The sequence below is a fragment of the Topomyia yanbarensis genome, chromosome 1, assembly GCF_030247195.1.
Source record: "Topomyia yanbarensis strain Yona2022 chromosome 1, ASM3024719v1, whole genome shotgun sequence".
NCBI classification, from domain to species: Eukaryota; Metazoa; Arthropoda; class Insecta; order Diptera; family Culicidae; genus Topomyia; species Topomyia yanbarensis.
In genome coordinates, this window is record NC_080670.1 from 44761308 (window position 1) to 44781427 (window position 20120).

The following is a 20120-nucleotide window of genomic DNA, read 5'->3' on the forward strand; positions in this document are numbered from 1 at the left end:
TAGAACACAATGATTTTCTTTGAGACAACTTTTCCTTCAGGACATCATAATGCATACCGGGAAATAAAGATAGTTGCTCGTATTGGGGGGAGTAGGGTAGTAGACGACGAGGTGAAGTGCACTCGCACTGCAAAACATTAAGTTTGTTGTTTGAGAAGGAATCCCTTATTTGCAGTTTATAATTCTGCCCCACATGTAGGGGAACATGGGGAGACTTGACCAGGTTTTCAGCTAAACCTGCATAAATCTCTAAAAAAGTTTTTAATCCTTCCAAAGTCATTGAGATATAATGTAAAAAGGTATTATTTGTGTTCATAATTTTTTGCGGAATTTTTAATTTACTTTTTCAAAAATTATTAAAGTTTGTCTGAGATAGTTTTTTTTTTGGTAAAGTCTCCCCCCTGCGGGGAGACTTGACCAAGGCCTGAGGAGACTTGACCAAGAGAATTTTGAAAAATCAGAACAAAAAACAATGACAAATAATACTGTAAACCTTTTTTCCCATATTGACGAGGTCATTAGGTAGCAGTAAAAAATATAAAAGGGTTGCATTTCATAAATTTTGACTGTGTTTAATGCATTTCCTTTTAAGGATTAACTGTACTGCTTACATTGCATATTAACACGTCACGAAAGCAGCCATGTTACTACTAACTTTGTTTACTAGTACAAAAAGATATAGACTGATCTTTGACGTGGGATTTTTTTGTGACGTGATTAACACTAATAACAGGTACGACAGCATAGTAAATATCAGAAATTTTTTATCTTTCTTCGGCTTATTGCCACTTGGTCAAGTCTCTCCAACATTAGTTATTGCGTTCAATCTCGTGCAAATTTTAGTAATAACTATTTTAATGTTCCGATTTATGTAAAATCATTTCACTAGTTCATAAAGTATAAAATAATGTATGAGTACTTTAGGAGCAATTATTAGGCGAGTAGATATGTCCATACAAAGTTTGATACAAAATTACATCATTTAACACAAATTCAAGAAAAGAATTTTTCATTCCAAACTTTAAAAATTACCTTGACGGACCAAAACCACTATAAAAATAATTTTGAATTTTTTTTAAGAACCTAATAGAACACGTCATTGCCAATAATACAATTCTGCGCTTGCTCAAGTCTCTCCATGTTCCCCTAATTGAGATTGTTTTGACCACGAAGAATGATTTCCGTGCTACAGATGGCTGCATTTTAAATATTTTTATAGCACTTAAAGTTAAAATTTTGAACCTAAAAATGCATAATTTCTAGAAAACCTCGATATATGCAGATTAAGATAAATTCGTTTTACAAAGTCTCGTGGGAAAACATTGAGTATCCACTTTACCCCAAATCATGTCTTTACTGCCCCTACATGCAGAATATTGATATAGGACTTAGCGCCCTGATCGCCAATTTTCATTTCATTACGTATATGCTTTGTGATGTCCTGAGAGAAAAAAAAACACATCGACATAGAGAGAGAATAATGCAGGCAAATATAAAGCTAGGTACATCGAGATAGGGAGATATCGAGATAGAGAAAATATCGACATAGAGGAGTTTTTATACGTGCGATCTGAAGGGACCTACGAAATAATTGAGATAGAGAAAAATATCGACATAGAGAATATCGACATAGAGAGAGTTAACTGTATTACCTTTCAACATTTTTACTGCCACAACGGTGGAAGTCTGTCCTTTGACTAGTCCTTGCGCTTCTGCCATCACCACTTTACCGAAGGCACCCTCACCCAGGTTTTTACCTAAAGCCAGTTTGCTGCGCTGGAACTCCCAGTTCAAATCAATGGGGAATTCATACTCGGAGATCAGCGTCGGATCACAATTTCCACTTTGAACCAGAGTCGAGCGTTGTTTTTCGATGCGAACAATCGGCATTTGCTGTTGATTGGAGATATTTGCTTAAAAGCTGATACTCAGTACATTGATGATCACTTACCATGGCCTCCGTAACGCCTGGAATGCTGTTTTCGATTGGTGGTTGCTTTAGCACGATAACCTTCTTCGTCCACTGGTTGACATGTTCCATAGCCCGGTGCTTCATCTTTTCCCGTTTAAGCTTCTTACACACGATCACGACTATTATTGCAAGGATCATAAAGCATCCCGATAGAACGGTAGTCATGATCGTTATGAGCGTTGAATGTGGTCGTACTGGATGTGCTGTTGGTGTATCATCCTCGGGGAATTCGTCAACGACACGTAGATACGCGCTTTCGTACGATGCTCCAAGAGTGTTTGCTGCCACACAAGTATACCATCCTTCATCCGCGTGGGTGACGTTCTCCAGATTCAGCACTTCCGGGTTATCGGAATCACGCTGTTTGATGGAAGAAACCATTGGTTAACTTCAACGACCTGATCCACGTTTACGCGTGAAAAATTTCATGCAGGGTTAGTAAGTGTAGATACCTAGCTCTAAGTTAGTCGATCCGGTTCATGCAATTACGACCGCTCTAGAAACAACCATCACCTTCTTATTTTTAATGAATGCACATTCCGCACAGAATCCCTTGAACTTGACCCACTGGATGATCTTGGTAAGATCACTCAGCACCTTACATTCCATAGACACGTTAGAGCCAGCCACGGCCGTGATGTTCGTTAACGATTTTGTAATTATCGGCTTGTGATTAACACGATCTGCAAGAGGAAAGATACTTTTTGTTCAAACTTATACTAAATAAACCAACACCAAAAATAAACAGCAATCAGAACAGGCCTCCACCAAATTTAGAACCACACAATCGAAGCAAATCAATATTCCACCACCATCGCAAAGAAACAACTTCGTAATACCTCCAACTTGGTGATATTCTCCGGTATTTCCGGATTGGCCATATTAGCGATGTGAAATTTAATCCACTCGATATGTGGCTCGAGATCCGAAATTGTCCGGCACTCAAATGTAGCCGATGAATTGACCAGTACGGTTGTGTTTTGCAGGAAACCTTCCTTGATATATGGACGCGCTGGGAAGCGATCTAAGGAGGAGGATCGATGTGTATTCGTTACCTCGTCTCGTTGGAGGATCTTGTCGAAACATTGACAACTGAACAAATCTACAATAAAATCTTACCTTTCACTTCCAGCTTAGTGGTGAAGCTGACACATCCAAAATCGTTGCACACATTGCATGTGTACGCTCCGGAATCCTTCGGTACCAAATCTTCCAAAACGATAGACCATTTAGCATACTTGACCGAACCCATGCTGCGCACGATCTTTTGATTATCTTTCGTCCAGGTTATGTTCGGCATTGGATTACCATCTGCTGGACAACGTAGGCGAACCATATTCCCGGAAGGTTTCGGCATTAATCCTACCATGTGCTCACGCTTCGTAAAAAAGGGCGGCCCGGGTCTCAGTTCCCCATTAGTGACGACAACCGCCGGTTGAGTTTCGGTCGTTTCTCCAGCAGGACCCCCGTGTTGATCTGCAACACCCGTGTCTTCTTCATTCTCCTCTTCGTCGTCCGTTTCTTCGTAGTCTTGATAATGGTGATCGTCGTCAACGTAGTCCGGACTATCTGGTTCTTCACTATCCGACAGTTGCGAATGACTTTCCATATTATTGTACTGAATAAACGGTTCTTCTGGATTATCCTCAATGTCCAACTTAGTCGTCGAGTTAACACATCCGTTGGCATTGCACGCCTTACACACATAGACACCACTGTCCTCCGGATCTAACGAGTGCAAAAGTACACTAGATTTATTGCCGACCTTAGTGTTCAACATCCTATCATCTTTTATCCAACTTATCCGAAACTTGGGTTCCCCGGCGACCTCGCACTTTAACTTATAACTGTCACCCGCCTTTCGCGTTACACTCGTCACCTGATCTTTGCTGCCCACAACGAACTCCGGAGGTCCATCGGTTAGATCATTGTCAACAATTTCCAGCGGAGCACGCGGTGTGCTGTTTTTCGGCGATGCCGCTGGAAACAAACTCTTCTTCTCCAGATTGGCAACGCGCGTGGTGCTTGCACTGCTGCCGCCACCACCACCACCACCAGCCCCACTTCCAGGTGAATCACTCTGGTAGTGATCGGCCGCTTCATGCTGGCTAAACACCGACAGCGTCAGATTGGACCACTCGCTAAACTCCGAACCGCACGAATAGTAACCGGCATCGGTTCGCTTGATGGCGTTGAATTTTAACCTGTTGGATTTGAGAGAAGAAGAAAGGAACGAAATCAGAAATGACTGTAGGATGTTGGAACTCCCACGGACAGATTGGAAATAATCGATAGTGTGCATAACACGAAGCCAAATCTGACAATCCCTAGAAAAACGAAACAGCACTAACGAATTAATTTGATGAATAAACTACTCGGTTTGACTGTTCCGCATTTCACCAGCCGATTGTAGATGAGAGCAGGAAAAAAATCACCCACTTGAATTATAATTTATGTCGATATTGACTTCTCATTAAATTTATATTTGAATATTTTTATCAGATTGGAAGTACATTGCATCGAAGTTGAGCTGCTACGAAAGCACTATATTATTTTTTCATTTCATTAGAAAATCTTTCAGTAGATATCTTTGAAGTTACAGTTTAAATGAGCGGTCGTTTCGTTCTAGTATGTATTTGCACATTCTTCTTGTTTTTATTCCTGTGTCAGTCAATATGATATGTCCGTTGGCTTTGGATCAAAAGAATGAGGCAAATAACAATTGGCTCATTAAATGAAGAATAAAATTTCAAATTTGTTCCAAAATAGCTGGGGCGTCTATGCAACCTTGCATAGTGTCAGCAACGAACAAAGCTCGTACGGTTTTCCTTCGAACATACAGGGACCCCAGTTGAATCAGCTGACACCGCTTTTTATAGCTTAAGGCAGTACCGGAGCGAAAAAAATCGGATGGCGACCTTGTGCTGGTTAAACTCATTTTTCACAAAAACTATAGCAAATTTCTTCTCCAGAATGACTCATTCCCTAAGTTGGTATATTGCGCAATTTTTGAGATCTTTTCCGCATAGATTGGTTCAGTATAAGTCCCGGCGTGTTGTCGCGAAATTTGAACATCAATAGTCAAAATCCAAAATTCTGATTTTGTATGGCAAAACAGGACAGAGCTGTGTTCCGATCGCCCTAGCTAGTAAACGGTAGCTCAGATCCGCACCAAAATGCTTCATTCCCTAATTGAGACATTGGGGAATCCGATAGAGTGAATATCACATCGATATATTGTTCCGAATTCAAGATTTGTTGTCGCGAAATTTTGTAATCAATAGTAAAAATCTCTGCGGACATTGGCAACCATTATTTCAACAGATTTTGTTGCGAGCACCGTGCGTGAATTGCGATAAATTGGTCAAAGAAGTAATCAACCAGAGCAAGTCATGCTTTTTACCGCTTATTTTAGTCATAACAATGCACGTTTATTTTTGATTGTATGCAACTAGTAAAAGGTGGGATATAGCGTCCATTACTGACTTGAGAAACATTGATAAAATAAAGAAACAGAAAATATTTTGGTTTGGCCAATTGTACAAAATTAATTTTGGTGTGCATATTATGTCAGATTTCATGCGTGCTACATTGCGGAGTAACATTGCGCAGTTGTTTATGTCGCATTGTTATGTAGTTGTTGTGCATATGACTAACTTTAGGAGTAATTTCTCGGCATGAACGATAAATAAGAAGTCATTTAGGATATTATCTGCGTTTACATAGAATAGTTTTATGAGTAAGCAAGATTGTTATTGTACTTTATGTTGTACATATCAGTAAATATTAAATAATAACTGTCATTGCTAAAGACATTCATTCAAGAATTATTTCAAAAATTCGAAAGTGATTATGATGAATTTGTTATACTAATACTGCGCGGTAAAATAAGTAAAAATAAAAAGCAGGAACAAAACAAAACTATTTATAATATTATATAGCTATTATCGCTAGCACATACATTGTATTAGATTTTGGCCACTTCCGTCAAGCATTTTGGAATAACCTGAAGTAGTTAGGGAATAATTAGCTGAAGTAGCTAATGTTGAATATTTTTTAGGGATTTCCAAGAAGTAGAAATGGTAACCGACTGCAATTTTTTGACTAGATTTAGAAATTTGTTAAATTTATTGATGCAGTGTGTTGATGACGCATTGCTTCGCAAATTTTTGATAAGGGAAGTTATGAATCGATCTGACAGACAGCAACCCAATCGGCTCTATCGATTATATACCCACATGCCATACTGACTATTACATTGACTTACGGCAAGAACATCGAGAAAAGCCGGAGGGCTGTGCGTTCATAATGCTTCTAAAGCGGCATGGCAGTAGTAGGTTGGTCGACCGAAGTACGAATGTTGGTCCTTCGCAATGGTTTTATTTTTTCATTGCAAATCAGACTATTTTTCATCTCTGGTTTCATATACCAATAAGATGATTGTATCCTATTGCCTTTTATTCACCCTACCTATTTGATCACATTTGTTAGAGCAGTTCGGTTCAACGCAGAACAAATTTTCGAATCAAACACGAATAAATATCTTACATTTTTACGCCAGTTTTATTATGGCGTTTTCGTTTCCACCTGGCGATACATAGACATAGATGCAAAAAAGAGATAGACAGATAACACCCTGGTTTGAGTCAGTGTAAGATCGACTACACCGGTGCAGTGCACTGTCAGTAACAAAGTGCCATTAGATTTATACTATGTATACATTTCACCGAAAATATGCTATAAATCATCATCAAACTACATGCCCGCCTATCGTAACGCTAGCTAATTTTAGATTGCTACTTATTGCTGTTATTTCAAAACGACAGTTATATTTCTTACACTTATTGAAAACATTAGTCCTTAGTATAACTTATACTAGTCAAACAGTCTGGGTTTTTTTCCGAACAATGCTCGATTGCATTGCGCATTTCCAGATCTTGTGTCACCACTCCCTGCATTCCTGCTTGCACATGCGACCTTCTGGAGACAGTGAGTTCAGGAATGAATGGTAGGAAGCTTCAACACTCCAACGCTTACATCAAACAAGTCGAGCACGGAACCAGTGGAGCACCATGGCACACGCTACAGTATCTTTGCCTTTACCCTTTCAAGTGGGGCTCTAACGTGTTTTTTTCTTGTTTATTTGACACGGCTCAATGCATTAGCATAACTGAGCCGTGGGTCTTTTATGATTCTTACAATATGTAAAAAATAAAAATTAATTTTCACTAAGGCTATCCATCGGGTCTTGTTCACGCAGCTTGCTGCTGCGTGTTGAGATCTTCTTCCTAGGCGGTGAAACAGCTGCATTGTCTATCAATAGTTTTTGGTGGTGTTGGTTGTCGGTTTGGAAGCATCTGGTATAATCGTTGTAATTTCACTGTTCGTAACGGTAGTTGGTTTAGTGGTCCTGGACCATATCGTTGAGTTAGTGTTTGTTAATGCGCGGACCGCAGTCGTTGGTTTACCAACCGGTTGTGGTTTAGCATACGACGACTGTGTACTGGTCTTGGTCGTAGCATATTGACTTTCTTTAGCAGCCTCCAAGCAAGGTTTTCCGTGGTGTAGCGGTTGATCACAGAAGTGGCACGTAGGAATCAGCCCTGGGCACGTGACCAATGTTCGCTGATTAAATGTAACACCTTGTGTTTTGCCGTAAATGGTCAGATATGAGGGGATAAGTTTTGTTGGCCGCATTCTCACCACAAGCACTCCGTTGCGGAGACCTGGGAAGAAGTTCATCCATGTGTCTTCCGAAAAGAATTCCAATTCACCGTATTTTGGCATGTGTTGTTTGATAACAGCAGGATTAGTACGCGGAGCCAAGCCATGCATTTTAACTTCAATAGTGTCACGGTCTGCGTATGTTGGGATGCTGTATAAAATGTCATTACATTCGACAACGTGCTTCAAGTTGTTCTGCGTAGCAAATGATTCTGCTTGTTTTATGTTTTGGAACGTAATCTGTACCTCATGACGTAGATGATGGAATTACACATCATTGACTTCTGCTATGTTGAGCTTCATGTTCACCTTCAACAATTGCTCCACGTCACGGGTCGCTAGTCTTACCGGACATTTCGAAAAGTCAACAGCAATATAGTTCGGCCGAACTGGGCTATAAACTGGCTTGGCATTGTTACTCATTATTTGTTCACGTTTCACACACTAGGTAGTAGATATCGAATTTTGTTTTTGCAACTAGATAATGCAGCGCACGGATAAAATTTGATTGCCTGTCCTGCTATAACAGCGGAGTGATTTTTAGCTTCTGAACTGCGCAAGATGAGAAACCGAACTGGTTGATTTTATATCCCTAACTACTTGTATTCGTGGAAACTAAAGGAAAAAAACAACGGTGAAGATAAATTAAGGGATGATTGCAACGGTGAAGGTAGAAGAATTGCGCGGAAAAATTTGTTGAGCTAAGTTGCTAGAGAACACAAGAGATGCGATCAAGCCCTGGGAAGGCGTTATGTTGGAAGTTGTTGAAGCTACTCAGATTCCAAAACAGGGGCATTATTACATTGGTTATTTCCCGGTAGCATCGACTGGTACGACTACTGAACAGAAGCGTAGTCCTCAAAACTCCCAGAACAATCAGCTGAATTACGTTTTGGGAAGAATACGCCAGCTGAAGGAAGCACCGGTCTTCGCCAAACTAGACTAGACTCCCATGGGTGGCCTAATGCGGACAAACCAGATCTCTGCTCATGGCAAGCTTGCTGCAACGGTGAGGCGTGTATCCTCAACAATCGCATTACGCCTAATGGAAAACTTAACCTTCCTCTTGTAAACCATAACGATTTTATTCATTGTGCCATTCGACTAGCAGCCTTCCCTGCAAAACCGATAAAGCTCCTCTGCATACGTTGATCCATTTAGCTACCAACTTTGACGGATAATTCCCGGCGGCGTATATACTCTACTCCAATGAAGTTGAAAATTTCTATGGAGACCGATAACAATTTTTATGAGCCTAACTCGGTATCAATCTACTCATATAGTTCTCGACGACGAATATTCGACTTTGTGTTGTTCATTCGTCTATGTTTTCACTCCCTGTTCATATGTCCTTGTTAGTTGAAGTTACTATTGCTGTTCGTTTCGCCATTTCCGCTGGAGTTTCGATAGTATGAGTGTCACTATTCTACACGAAAAAATTGTTCCCAAAATCGCGAATAATGTACCTTCATTCTGGAACAATCTCGTTTTTACGTTACGAAAACAGGATCATGAACAAAAATCATGTATTTTATAATATTGTTCAATTTATTTTCAGTAATGCATAACGCCTTTATTAGTGGAAATATTTGTTTTTATATTGTAAACTGCAGTCACGGTTTTCTGTACATGAACTAGTTCACAACTTTATTAACATTATTCGCAAACCAAAGGATGACTCGCGATTGTATTCATAGATTTAGGAACATCATTCCGAGTCCAACTATTATTCATGAATACTTACATTCCTCGTGAACATTTATCAGTCCTAATTTATTAGTCATGATACAATATCCGTGCTCGTAAAATAGTTCATGAAATATTATTCATGGATTTGTGCATTAGTTCATGATTCCTAGCGTATTAGTCACGTCTCACCATTCATGATCATGAAATAGTTCACATAATCATAAAATATTAATGAATTGGTGAACTGGCTCATGATTTATAGTACGTGATTCACGATCTATCTTGTGTGCTTATTTTGTTTAGAAAATATTCCTAATAATTTTCAATTTCATGCAACTTTGCACATGCTCATGGAATTTTCACGTAAACTATTTCACAAAATTTGGATTATTGTTCATGGAATCATTTCTGTTCTAAGAGCTTTTTCGTGAAATATGATATACTTGTCTCCAGTTACAGCGACCAGTAATAAGTACGAGCAGCAGATATAAGAAAACTGCTAGAACCTCGTTATTCATTTAAAAAGGTTCGGTGTGATGTCCGAAAGAAAACGAAAACTGCACTGAACACCAAAAATACATTAGCGACTGGCTCAAATATGTACAAAACAATATGCAGTGAATCAGTCAAACTTCTATGATGTTCATAGTGTCAAATTTCTCCGAGTAAAAAATCCGATAATAGCAATTAAATAACATATGACGATAAGGCGAAAAGAAATTGCGAATATCATGATAAACCACATTCGTTCGATGACTCTCGGAACGAGCATTCGATCTTTCCAGTCCGTGCGGTGTAAAGCGATACAAAGTGGCGCTAATCCGCTTTTATAATTATCTTGTGTATTCTTCGAGGTTTTGAATTTTTTTCTTCTTTTGTGTGTGCGCGTTAACCGCCAATCGACCAGCAGAGTATTTGCTGTGTTTCGTTTCTTGTGAGCTTCCTGGATACTAAAATCCAAGATATGTACCGCTATTAATTCACATTCCCATTTCTTGGCTCAACTACTAACGTACACTGGGCAAATAGCTTCCCCTGACAAGGGTGAGGTGAGATGGATGCTGAATCGTGATCTTCTTCCGGGCCAAAGACTTCAGCCTTGCTTCAGCCAGTGAAGACTCTTATCGGGTGACCTTCGTGGGTCTGCCCCCCTAACTACCTCCTCTTTATTAAGGTTCGTCTACCTTTTCGCCTTTTTGTGCCGCGGGTCATGAACTGTACTGTTTGCAAACAATTGGGACACACAACATTCCATTTTAACAAAAAGTCTTGTTGTGGGAAATGCGATGAGAATCATGTAGATGATTCCTGTAGAGGAGATATCGAAAAGTGTCTCTAATGTGGGGGAAATTCACTTGATCTCCCGACATGTTCCACGTACAAACAGTGCGACGTGAATCCCTTCAGGGACGCTCTGAGCGATCTTTTGCAAATATGCTAAAGATAGCTACGCCACCGGTCTCTACGAACATCTATACTATCAGGAAGCAGTAGCGACTGGCTCAAATGTTACGTTCCCCATGCTGATCAGAGATATGTGCCTTGCCAAGAATCGTCTTTTCATCATTTTCCTAATGCGAAGAATTGGGGAATTGGTAAGGTTAGGGGTAAGGAAAATAGTGACACAAAACAATAAAAATAAAGCATTCTGCACCCCCGGAGGAATGCTGAACGATCTGCAGGTGCTACAACAGCAGGAATGAAACTTCCAACCCCCGGAGGGATTTAGAATTTTTATTTAAGCAGTGAGTGGATATATCAACACTCCCGATGGGATATTGAGATAACAGATCGATAACACCCCCGAAGAGATATTGTCATTCAAATACGGCTAAAACTATAGCTCTTTACCACACTGGGTTAGGAAGAATAGCATATCACTCAGTTTCAGCTCTCTGTACATAGGTTCATCTATGTATGGAGAACCAAAAAGCCGGATACGTAATTGCATTACTACAGGGCAGTTGCATATCAAATGATATGATGTACCGTAATCGGATTCACAAAGATCACATGAATAATACTCAGCGCCCTGAATAGTAGCCATGTGATAATTGAGTTTGCAATGTACAGTCAGTGCCCTGACTAGAATACTGCAGTTGTACTTGGAAAAATGCAACAAATTCTTTGACATTTTCGGACTCACATCCGGCAGAAAAGTCTTTGTTTGAACGCAAGTTTGCAAGCTACGCCAATGGTTGGCATGTTCGGATGCAGCCCAAGAACGAATTTTGTGCTTTATCCAACTTATTGACAGTGGTAAAACTGGTCCTGGACCCACGAAATCAGTCGCAACGCCAGCTCTAGCCAATTCGTCAGTCCACTCATTTCCAGTAATACCGGAATGACCAGGTACCCATAGAAGGTAGATAACATTCTTAAGGCTATGTTCTTCGGTTTGAGTTCGACATGCGATTACTAATTTTGATCTCGAATCTGCCGAACTAAGTGCTTTCAGGTCAGCCTGAGTGTCAGAGCAAAAATAAATTCTTTTACCGCAAATTCCCTGTTGAAGTGCTGATTGTACGCCACACAGAATCGCAAAGATTTCTGCTTGGAATACGGTACAGTATCTACCAAGTGAATGAGATTGGTTTAATCTCCTTTCTTGACAATAGACACCAGCCCCGGCTCGGACCTCCAACAAAGAACCGTCAGTATAACAAACTACGTATTCTTCAAGTTGTCGCTCTATACAGCCAGACAGCCATTCCTCACGAAGAGGAATTCTCATATTGAAAGTTTCAAAAAGAAAACTACATGTGAGTGTAAGGTCACTGGGAGAAAGTGTTTATGCATCCCATGTAACCATTTAGGGCCACAATCTTGTGTGGCTAGTTGCATGATCTATTGATTTATTGTTCCAGAGCACAGCATCCTTGGAATGGTATACTCCAGAAAGTGCTTCATGCTGCAGAAACACATGTAGTGGTTTTATGTTCAAGAGTGCCTCTAGAGCAGCAGTAGGTGTTGTCAAGAACTCACCAGTCATTGCCATAAAGACCATCCTCTGAAGATGGTTTAACATTGAATGTACTTGGAGTCCTCAAGATTTGCCGAAAGCCCGTCTACATTGGCCGATGGCCATACAAGCTTTCTTGATCCTGAAATCGATGTGAGCTGTCCAATTAAGTTTTGAGTCAAGAATTACCCCTACTTACTTCACTTGAACTGCAATAATAACTTCAGAGTCAAAGAACTGCAATGGACGAGCTCCGGTTGTAATCGTTGTTAATGTGAAAAGCACCATTCATGTTTTATTTGGATTAACTTATAGTCCAACATGAAGACACCATTGCTCAAAAACTCATAAGGCTTATTGCATCAAATCAAAAAGTGTGTTAATGCAAATACCGGTGATCATTAAAGGAGACCGAGGAGGGTTGAAACGTTTTTTTGTTTTTGCTAGATAATTCGACAAAAACTGTCATTCGATGATTGCTTTAAATTTCTTACTTCTGTTTATGCTTATCTGCTTGTTCAACCATGAAAAAAAATAATTAGAATCGGTCAACAAACCATTGAGATATAGCCTTTTGAAGTAAACATTCCAACTTTTATCATTTTTTTTAATTTACAAATTATATTTATTATATTTGGTAGGCAACCCTATTTTCATATTTTTTTCAGTGCACCATATAAATAACACCTTTTGTACATTATATTTATGTAATTAAATGGTAAGGTTTTCCTTTAAAGACCGCGACATGTATAAACGATCTAAATAGTCAATGGACAAACATGGATTTACGCTTGAAGTCTAGTAGAAAACCCATCTATGACCGCATACCACATCCAAACCGTTATAAATTTCGATTCCGTCAATGAAATATTTTCAAACTTGCAGGGGATATACTTGATTACTATATCTTTTGAATGCCATGTACTAAATAAGTAGACACATATTTTTTTGTTTATAGAGATAGGACCAAACCCGTGGGTGTTTGCTGGTAGCCTTATGAAACGTGTCATAAAACTTCAAATCGTCATATTTCTCGAATCTCTCGATGGATCATTTTGAAATTCACTGAGAAGATGCTTGGATACTGTATCTTTCGAATGCCGTATGACAAATTTATGGTCATTTTTTTGTTAATAACGGTTTTAGGAACACCGTGTTATATGATACAACCCTTTTGAAATCATCAGTAGGCGATGGTTCATTATGCGGCAAATATGTCGAACAATAGACATATTTCTTTTCTATGTTGTCAACAGTCGTATTTACCGTGACAGCAAAAATTTGCGAAGAAAAAAACGTCGACTGTGTCAGAGATTCGCTTAACACAGCAAGGGTAACCCACGACACTCCGTGCGCGACTGGCATATTTTAGTACTGTCAGCCATTCAGTCCTCGGCACGGAGAAACACCTTGACTTGACAACTCTTGTTTTCAGTCTCCTCTTACGACATGGGAACAGGAACCCAGTGGCTGGCTTGATTTTCGATACTGGACATGACTGGATGAAATTGGAGGTCCACGCCATCAAAAAACCAGGAAAACCAGCCTCCGACCACAACTCGTATCGACCGATTTCTACTGTCCAGCATCCGAAACTTGTTCGAGAAAATGATCTTACTCCGCCTTGACAATTGGGAAGCAAATGGCTTACTATCAGATACACAATTTGGCTTCCGCAAAGGCAAAGGGACGAATGATTGTCTTGCGTTGCTCTCAACGGAAATTCATATGGCCTATGCTAGCAAAGAGCAGATGGCATCAGTTTTCAAGGATATTAGGGGACTTTTGATTCAATTTCTATCATGATTTTTTTCTGAGAAGCTGCACCATCATGGTCCTTAATCGATTTTAAACAACTTTTTGCCAAACTTGTCGTCTAATAAACTCATGCATTTTCCGCATGGTCCCGAATTAGTTACATGGCTCTTTCACAGGGTTCATGTCTAAGCTCCCTACTCTGCAACTTTTACGTGAATGACATTCACGAATGTCTTGCCGATTACTACACGCTTAGGCATCTTGCAGATGACGGCGTGGTCTCTATTACAGGTTCCTAAGCTGTCAATTTGGAAGGACTATTGCAAGATATCTTGGACAATTTGTAAATTTGTTTAGAAGTAGAAAAAAAACCTGTTTTAATCCACCTAGCGGTGCAATTGTGCCTTTCTCAATCATGAACACGAGAATGATTGTGTTGTTTATACCTTTTTTATTAACGACTGAGTGAGTGAGTGAGTCAATCTTTTTCCTTTTTTATATTGTAACGATATATAATTAGCAAGGGACTGGAAGGTGAAGTATTTTTCAAATATTAAGAGCCATAGTACTCAAGGGAGAGCAAGGATTTGAAGTAAGAAAGTTTAGAAAAGCGTGGAGTAGGGTCAATGAACTAGCTTAGTGTTTCCCGGTTACTTAGCTTTTTGTCTTCTGCAGCGCAGGAGTCAGGATCTTTTGGCATTAAATGCGAATGACCCGAGTCTGCGGCATGTCCGGACAAGCGTAAAGTCAATTTAATGACTTATGCTGTCGGAGCCGTGTGTTGTTTATAAACATTAAAAACTTTCAAATGCAAATATTACATTTTATTATTATACATGACATGACAAATATACAAGAAAAGAAATCATTATTCGAGTTCTAAAGTTTTGTAAATGAAAGAAAGAGCCACGGTAATATTGAAAAAAGGTGCGAAATCGACAAAGTCCAAAAAAGTCGATTTTTACAAAAAAAAAATTTTTTTCGTGATGACATAAAATCTCGAAGTTTCATACATTTTAAAGATGTTTGACATCAAAAATAGGAATTTGATTTCTGAAATTTCATGGGGTCCCCCCTTTGAAAAAAATTTTGAGCTCCGGCTTATATGGGAATTTCATATGTGATCGGACGGTTCAGTCTATATTTCCGGAACCATATAAGCGATCCGTGCGAAATTTTGTAGACATCTGTGGGGATATTATAGCTATCATTGTGAAAATCGGCCCAACCATTTCCGGGAAACTGATGTGAGTTCATCAATTTTGAAAGATGGCCGCTTTTCCCGGGCACTTCCGGAACCGTCTATGGTGGTCAATGTAGTCAACGAAAGTTTGGTTGGCCGTCGGTGACCTAGAACAGCAAATTTAAGTTGTTTGAGAGACATTTTAGCGAAATTTTTACCTTTTTTGCTTTTATCGGAGTATCGGTTTGAATCACAATTTGCTATGTGATCGCACGCCACAACCTGTAACTCCGGAATAGGAATTCGGATCGGGATGAAATTAAATAGCCGTTTACGGGGACGTAATACCTTTCATTGAAGACCAAGTTTAGTTGAATCGGTCTAGCCATCTCCGAGAAACCGATGTGACTGTTATTCTGAATTTAGATACTTCCGCCGGGGCTTCCGGAACCGATGATGGTGGCCAATGTGGCCAAATAGACTTTGAATGGATGTTAGTGACCTAATACTACAAATCGAAGCAGTTGTGGTCATATTTTGGAAAAATTTTCACCTTTATGCATTCATTGCAGAATTTATTAAAATCGACATTTTCTGCGTGGTCGTACTCATCACCCTGTAATTCCGGAACCGGAAGTCGGATCCATGAAAAATTCAATAGCAGTTTATGGGAACGTTGCACCATTCATTTGAGACTAAGTTTGTCAAAATCGGTTCAGCCATCTCTGAGAAAAATGAGTGATATTTTTGGTCACATACACACACAGACGCACATACACACACATACATACATACACACACAGACATTTGCCGAACTCCGGAACAAGATGTCGGTTGAAAATGAAATTCAATAGCAACCTATGGGAATATTATACCTTTCATTTGAATCTTAGTTTGTAAAAATCGGTTCAGCCATCTCCGAGAAACCGATGTGGACATTTTGTTAACAAATCCGCACATACACACACATATACATACATACATGCATACATACATACATACATACATACATACATACATACATACATACATACATACATACATACATACATACATACATACATACATACATACATACATACATACATACATACATACATACATACATACATACATACATACATACATACATACATACATACATACATACATACATACATACATACATACATACATACATACATACATACATACATACATACATACATACATACATACATACATACATACATACATACATACATACATACATACATACATACATACATACATACATACATACATACATACATACATACATACATACATACATACATACATACATACATACATACATACATACATACATACATACATACATACATACATACATACATACATACATACATACATACATACATACATACATACAATACATACATACACACAGATATATTGCATTGCATAACCTTTCTATATGAGAAAGGCAAAAGAATAATATTTAATTAGCTTAATCAGCATGAGTTCAATGTTATCTTCATGTGATTATATTTTGAAATGTTGGTGGAATGGGTTTGAAAGTGGAGGGAATGGGGGGTTAGTAAAGTGGGAGTGGAGGATGCGTCAGAAATCCTTCATCTTATTTCGGTATACGGGGTGGATGCAGGAAATGCGGGCGTGAGGGTGGTCCAAGGGGAGGGGACTGATGAAGGAGGGAGGTGTAAGGGCGAGGGAGTGGGGGGAGGTGCGGCAACGCAATACTCAACTGCATATTTTGCCTTCCATTTGAGACTTGGTTTGAGAAAATCGGTTCAGTCATCACCGAAGAACCGATGTGACCTTAATTTTGGAATATGCCCGGAATTCCGGACTTCCGGAATCGTCGATAGTGGACAATATATTCAAAGAATGTTTGATTGGCAATCAGTGGTCTAGATCTGCGATTAGAAGTAATTTGGTGACCATTTCAATAGTTTTTAGCCTCTGAGGTATTACGATTGTACCGATTTATATGGGAAATTCCAGTGTATCCTTACTAACACCCCTGTCACTCCGGAAGCAAGAGTCAGAACCGAATGAAATTCAGCAACAGTCAATGGTATTACTGTTTCTTTCATTTGAAATCAAGTTTGTGAAAATCGGTAGAGAATTCTTTGGAGAATGGGTGTGATATTAGCTTAGGAACTTGGCGGGTTCCCCGGGGGCGTCATGATCCGTCATAGGTGGCCAATGTGGTCAAAACTGCTTTGATTGATCATTAGTGATCCAGACCCGCAAACTAGAGTAATGTTACATAAATTTTAATATGTTTTACATCATTTAAACATCATGGTGGTACCAGTTTACATGGGAATTTGCTGTGTGACCGCACTCTTCAACCCGTAACCCCGGAACCGGAAGTCGGATCAACTAAAAATTCAATAGCAGCTTATGGGAGCGTTATACCTTTCAGATGAAACTAAGTTTGCGAAAATCGGTTCAGCCATCTCTGAGAAAATTGTGTGAGTTTAAATGACACACACACATACACACACATACATACACACACACAGACAGACAAATTCCATTGTATACCGTTATACTAGAAACATTTGATTTTTTACAAATCGGTTGAAAATTCGCAAATTTATAGTAATTTTTGTCAAAAAAGTCAAAACCAGAAAATTTCACTTTTTTGTTCAAACTAATTTATGTATCATTGATTCAATAAATTCCGATTGATTCAATAAATTCCGTACATGACGGCGCTGGTGGTTGAGTGGTAAGCGTGACCGCCACTCATTCCATTTGGCCTGGGTTCAATTCCAGCCTATGTCGTTGAGATTTTTCTGAGGTGCAAATATCTGTGGTCACGTCTTCCTTCGGAAGGGAAGTAAAGCCGTTGGTCCCCGGTCCATGAAATTGGTGGATCGATGTCTAGTACAGGTAGTGGAATCACCTCTCTGACGTCGGTAGAGAAGAAGTAGACCTACCGTCTACACTCTTACTAACAAAAATATCCTCCCGTGATACTTGTGGAGTACGCAGTAGTATATACGGCCTCTAGCAAAATCAAGTATCGGACTAACCATTCCTTCCCTTTCCTTCCGCGATCTACGTTCGGGCCTGGCCGGCGTCGGTATTGATCAAAAACACTTTAGGATTACCAGGAGTTGCACATTGAAAGATGTTTCGCTACTCCCAAGCATAATTATCTACTGATTCCCTGTGCCTTTTCAGCCAGTCCCGATCGATAACGGAGTAGCAGCCAGGGGTTGTCGCACAAGCTCAATCTCAAGCTCATTGATTCAATAAATTCCGTACATTCAATTTCACAGCTATTTTTGCAAATAAAAGAGAATAAAATGATAAAATAAAATGATATATGATTTCTTTAGTTTGCATTTTTACCTGCGAAAATTGCAATCAAACGCGTGGGGTACGTTTGTACCCCAGTGCAATGTCTAAGGTAGAAAAAGTAAGTGTAACGTTCTTGTGTTAAAGATTTGTAACAGATGTGCCAACAAAGGATCAACTTTCTCCGTACAATAACCGTTACATGGCGGGGTGCCCATTCAGGATACCTGATCAGGCTGTACCAAACTACAATATTGTCGGTGATAGATTACGGGCGTTTCTGTTTTCGTGCCACTGCGAACATACACTTCACCAAACTGGGGCGAATTCAGTATTATTGGTTGCGCATTGCTTTGAGTTGCATGCATTCGACCCATACGATGAGTCTAGAAGTGTTGGCGGGCGTCATTCCGCTGAAAAATCAATTTTGGGGTCTCTCATATCGAATGCTCATTCGATGTAATATCTTGAACCCGTTGGCAATTGCAAATTTTGAGACGCTTGTCGAGTTCAATTCCTACACCCGATTTATGTTCTTATACTTCGATTACATGGCACAAAATATCAATTCCCAAACGTGTCAATCTCTCTCATGCTTTTGATTCAACTGTATTTTCGACACATCCATGAAAGATAAGATTCGTGAAATCCCAGACTACATACGTCCGTAAGTGAACCCAAACATCTTTCATAGTAAATTTCGAGAAGTCGACTGCAACGATATGTTTTATTTATTTATTTATTTATTTATTTATTTATTTATTTATTTATTTATTTATTTATTTATTTATTTATTTATTTATTTATTTATTTATTTATTTATTTACAGTTAATATCAACAGACACACTGTGGTCCTAATTATAATTTCTTAAAATAGTTTAAAAAAAATTGTTTGTATTCTACTACGTGGGATGTGAAAGTCAAATCCGGGTGAAACTCTGTTGAATGTCCGCTGCAAACCAATGACGGCACCGTTGGCTCCATAGTTAGTCCGGCGAAGAGGTAGTCGGAGGAATAAATTATTGCGGAGAGCACGAGGACGAGCGTTCATATTTATCGCACTAAGAAGCTCGGGGCAATCATTGCACAGGACAGGTCCCGCCGCACTTGCAATGTATTGAGTCCGATAAGCTGTCCGCGACTTTCGTAACTTGGCAGCTGGTGTGGGTTGCTCCAAGGCAACTGGCGAAAGGCAAACCGAACAAACCTGCGCTGTACTGACTCAATTCGGTGGACACCGTTGAGGTAATGAGGGTTCCACACAACAGAGCAATATTCCAATGTTGATTGAACGAGTGAGCAATAAAGAGACTTCAAGCAGTAAATATCTGAAAAGTTCTTAGATATTCTCATTATGAACTCCAAACAGCGTGATGCTTTTGCGTCAATATAGCTGATATGCTGCTTAAATGTCAATTGTTCATCGAGAAAAACTACGAGATCTTTGACACAATTTGCTCTGTCAATCGTGGATTCTGTTAGACAGTACTCGAATCGAATTTGCGTTTTTTTCCTC

General features: G+C 39.4%; 1 protein-coding gene across 2 annotated transcripts in view; it reads right to left on the reverse strand.

Annotated features, from left to right (window-relative positions):
- Window positions 1–20120, reverse strand: part of LOC131677490 (fibroblast growth factor receptor homolog 1-like) — a 124821-nt gene that overhangs the window by 1867 nt on the left and 102834 nt on the right. Inside the window, exons 4-7 of one of the 2 annotated variants that reach the window (XM_058957328.1) lie at window positions 3092–4176; window positions 2812–2996; window positions 1952–2332; window positions 1653–1893 (exon numbers count right to left, since the gene is read on the reverse strand). In XM_058957328.1, the coding sequence (XP_058813311.1) occupies window positions 1653–1893; window positions 1952–2332; window positions 2812–2996; window positions 3092–4176 (1892 nt within the window). Of the gene's footprint in view, window positions 1–1652; window positions 1894–1951; window positions 2333–2485; window positions 2656–2811; window positions 2997–3091; window positions 4177–20120 lie in introns of both variants that reach the window. The other variant, XM_058957329.1, reaches the window with a different exon arrangement.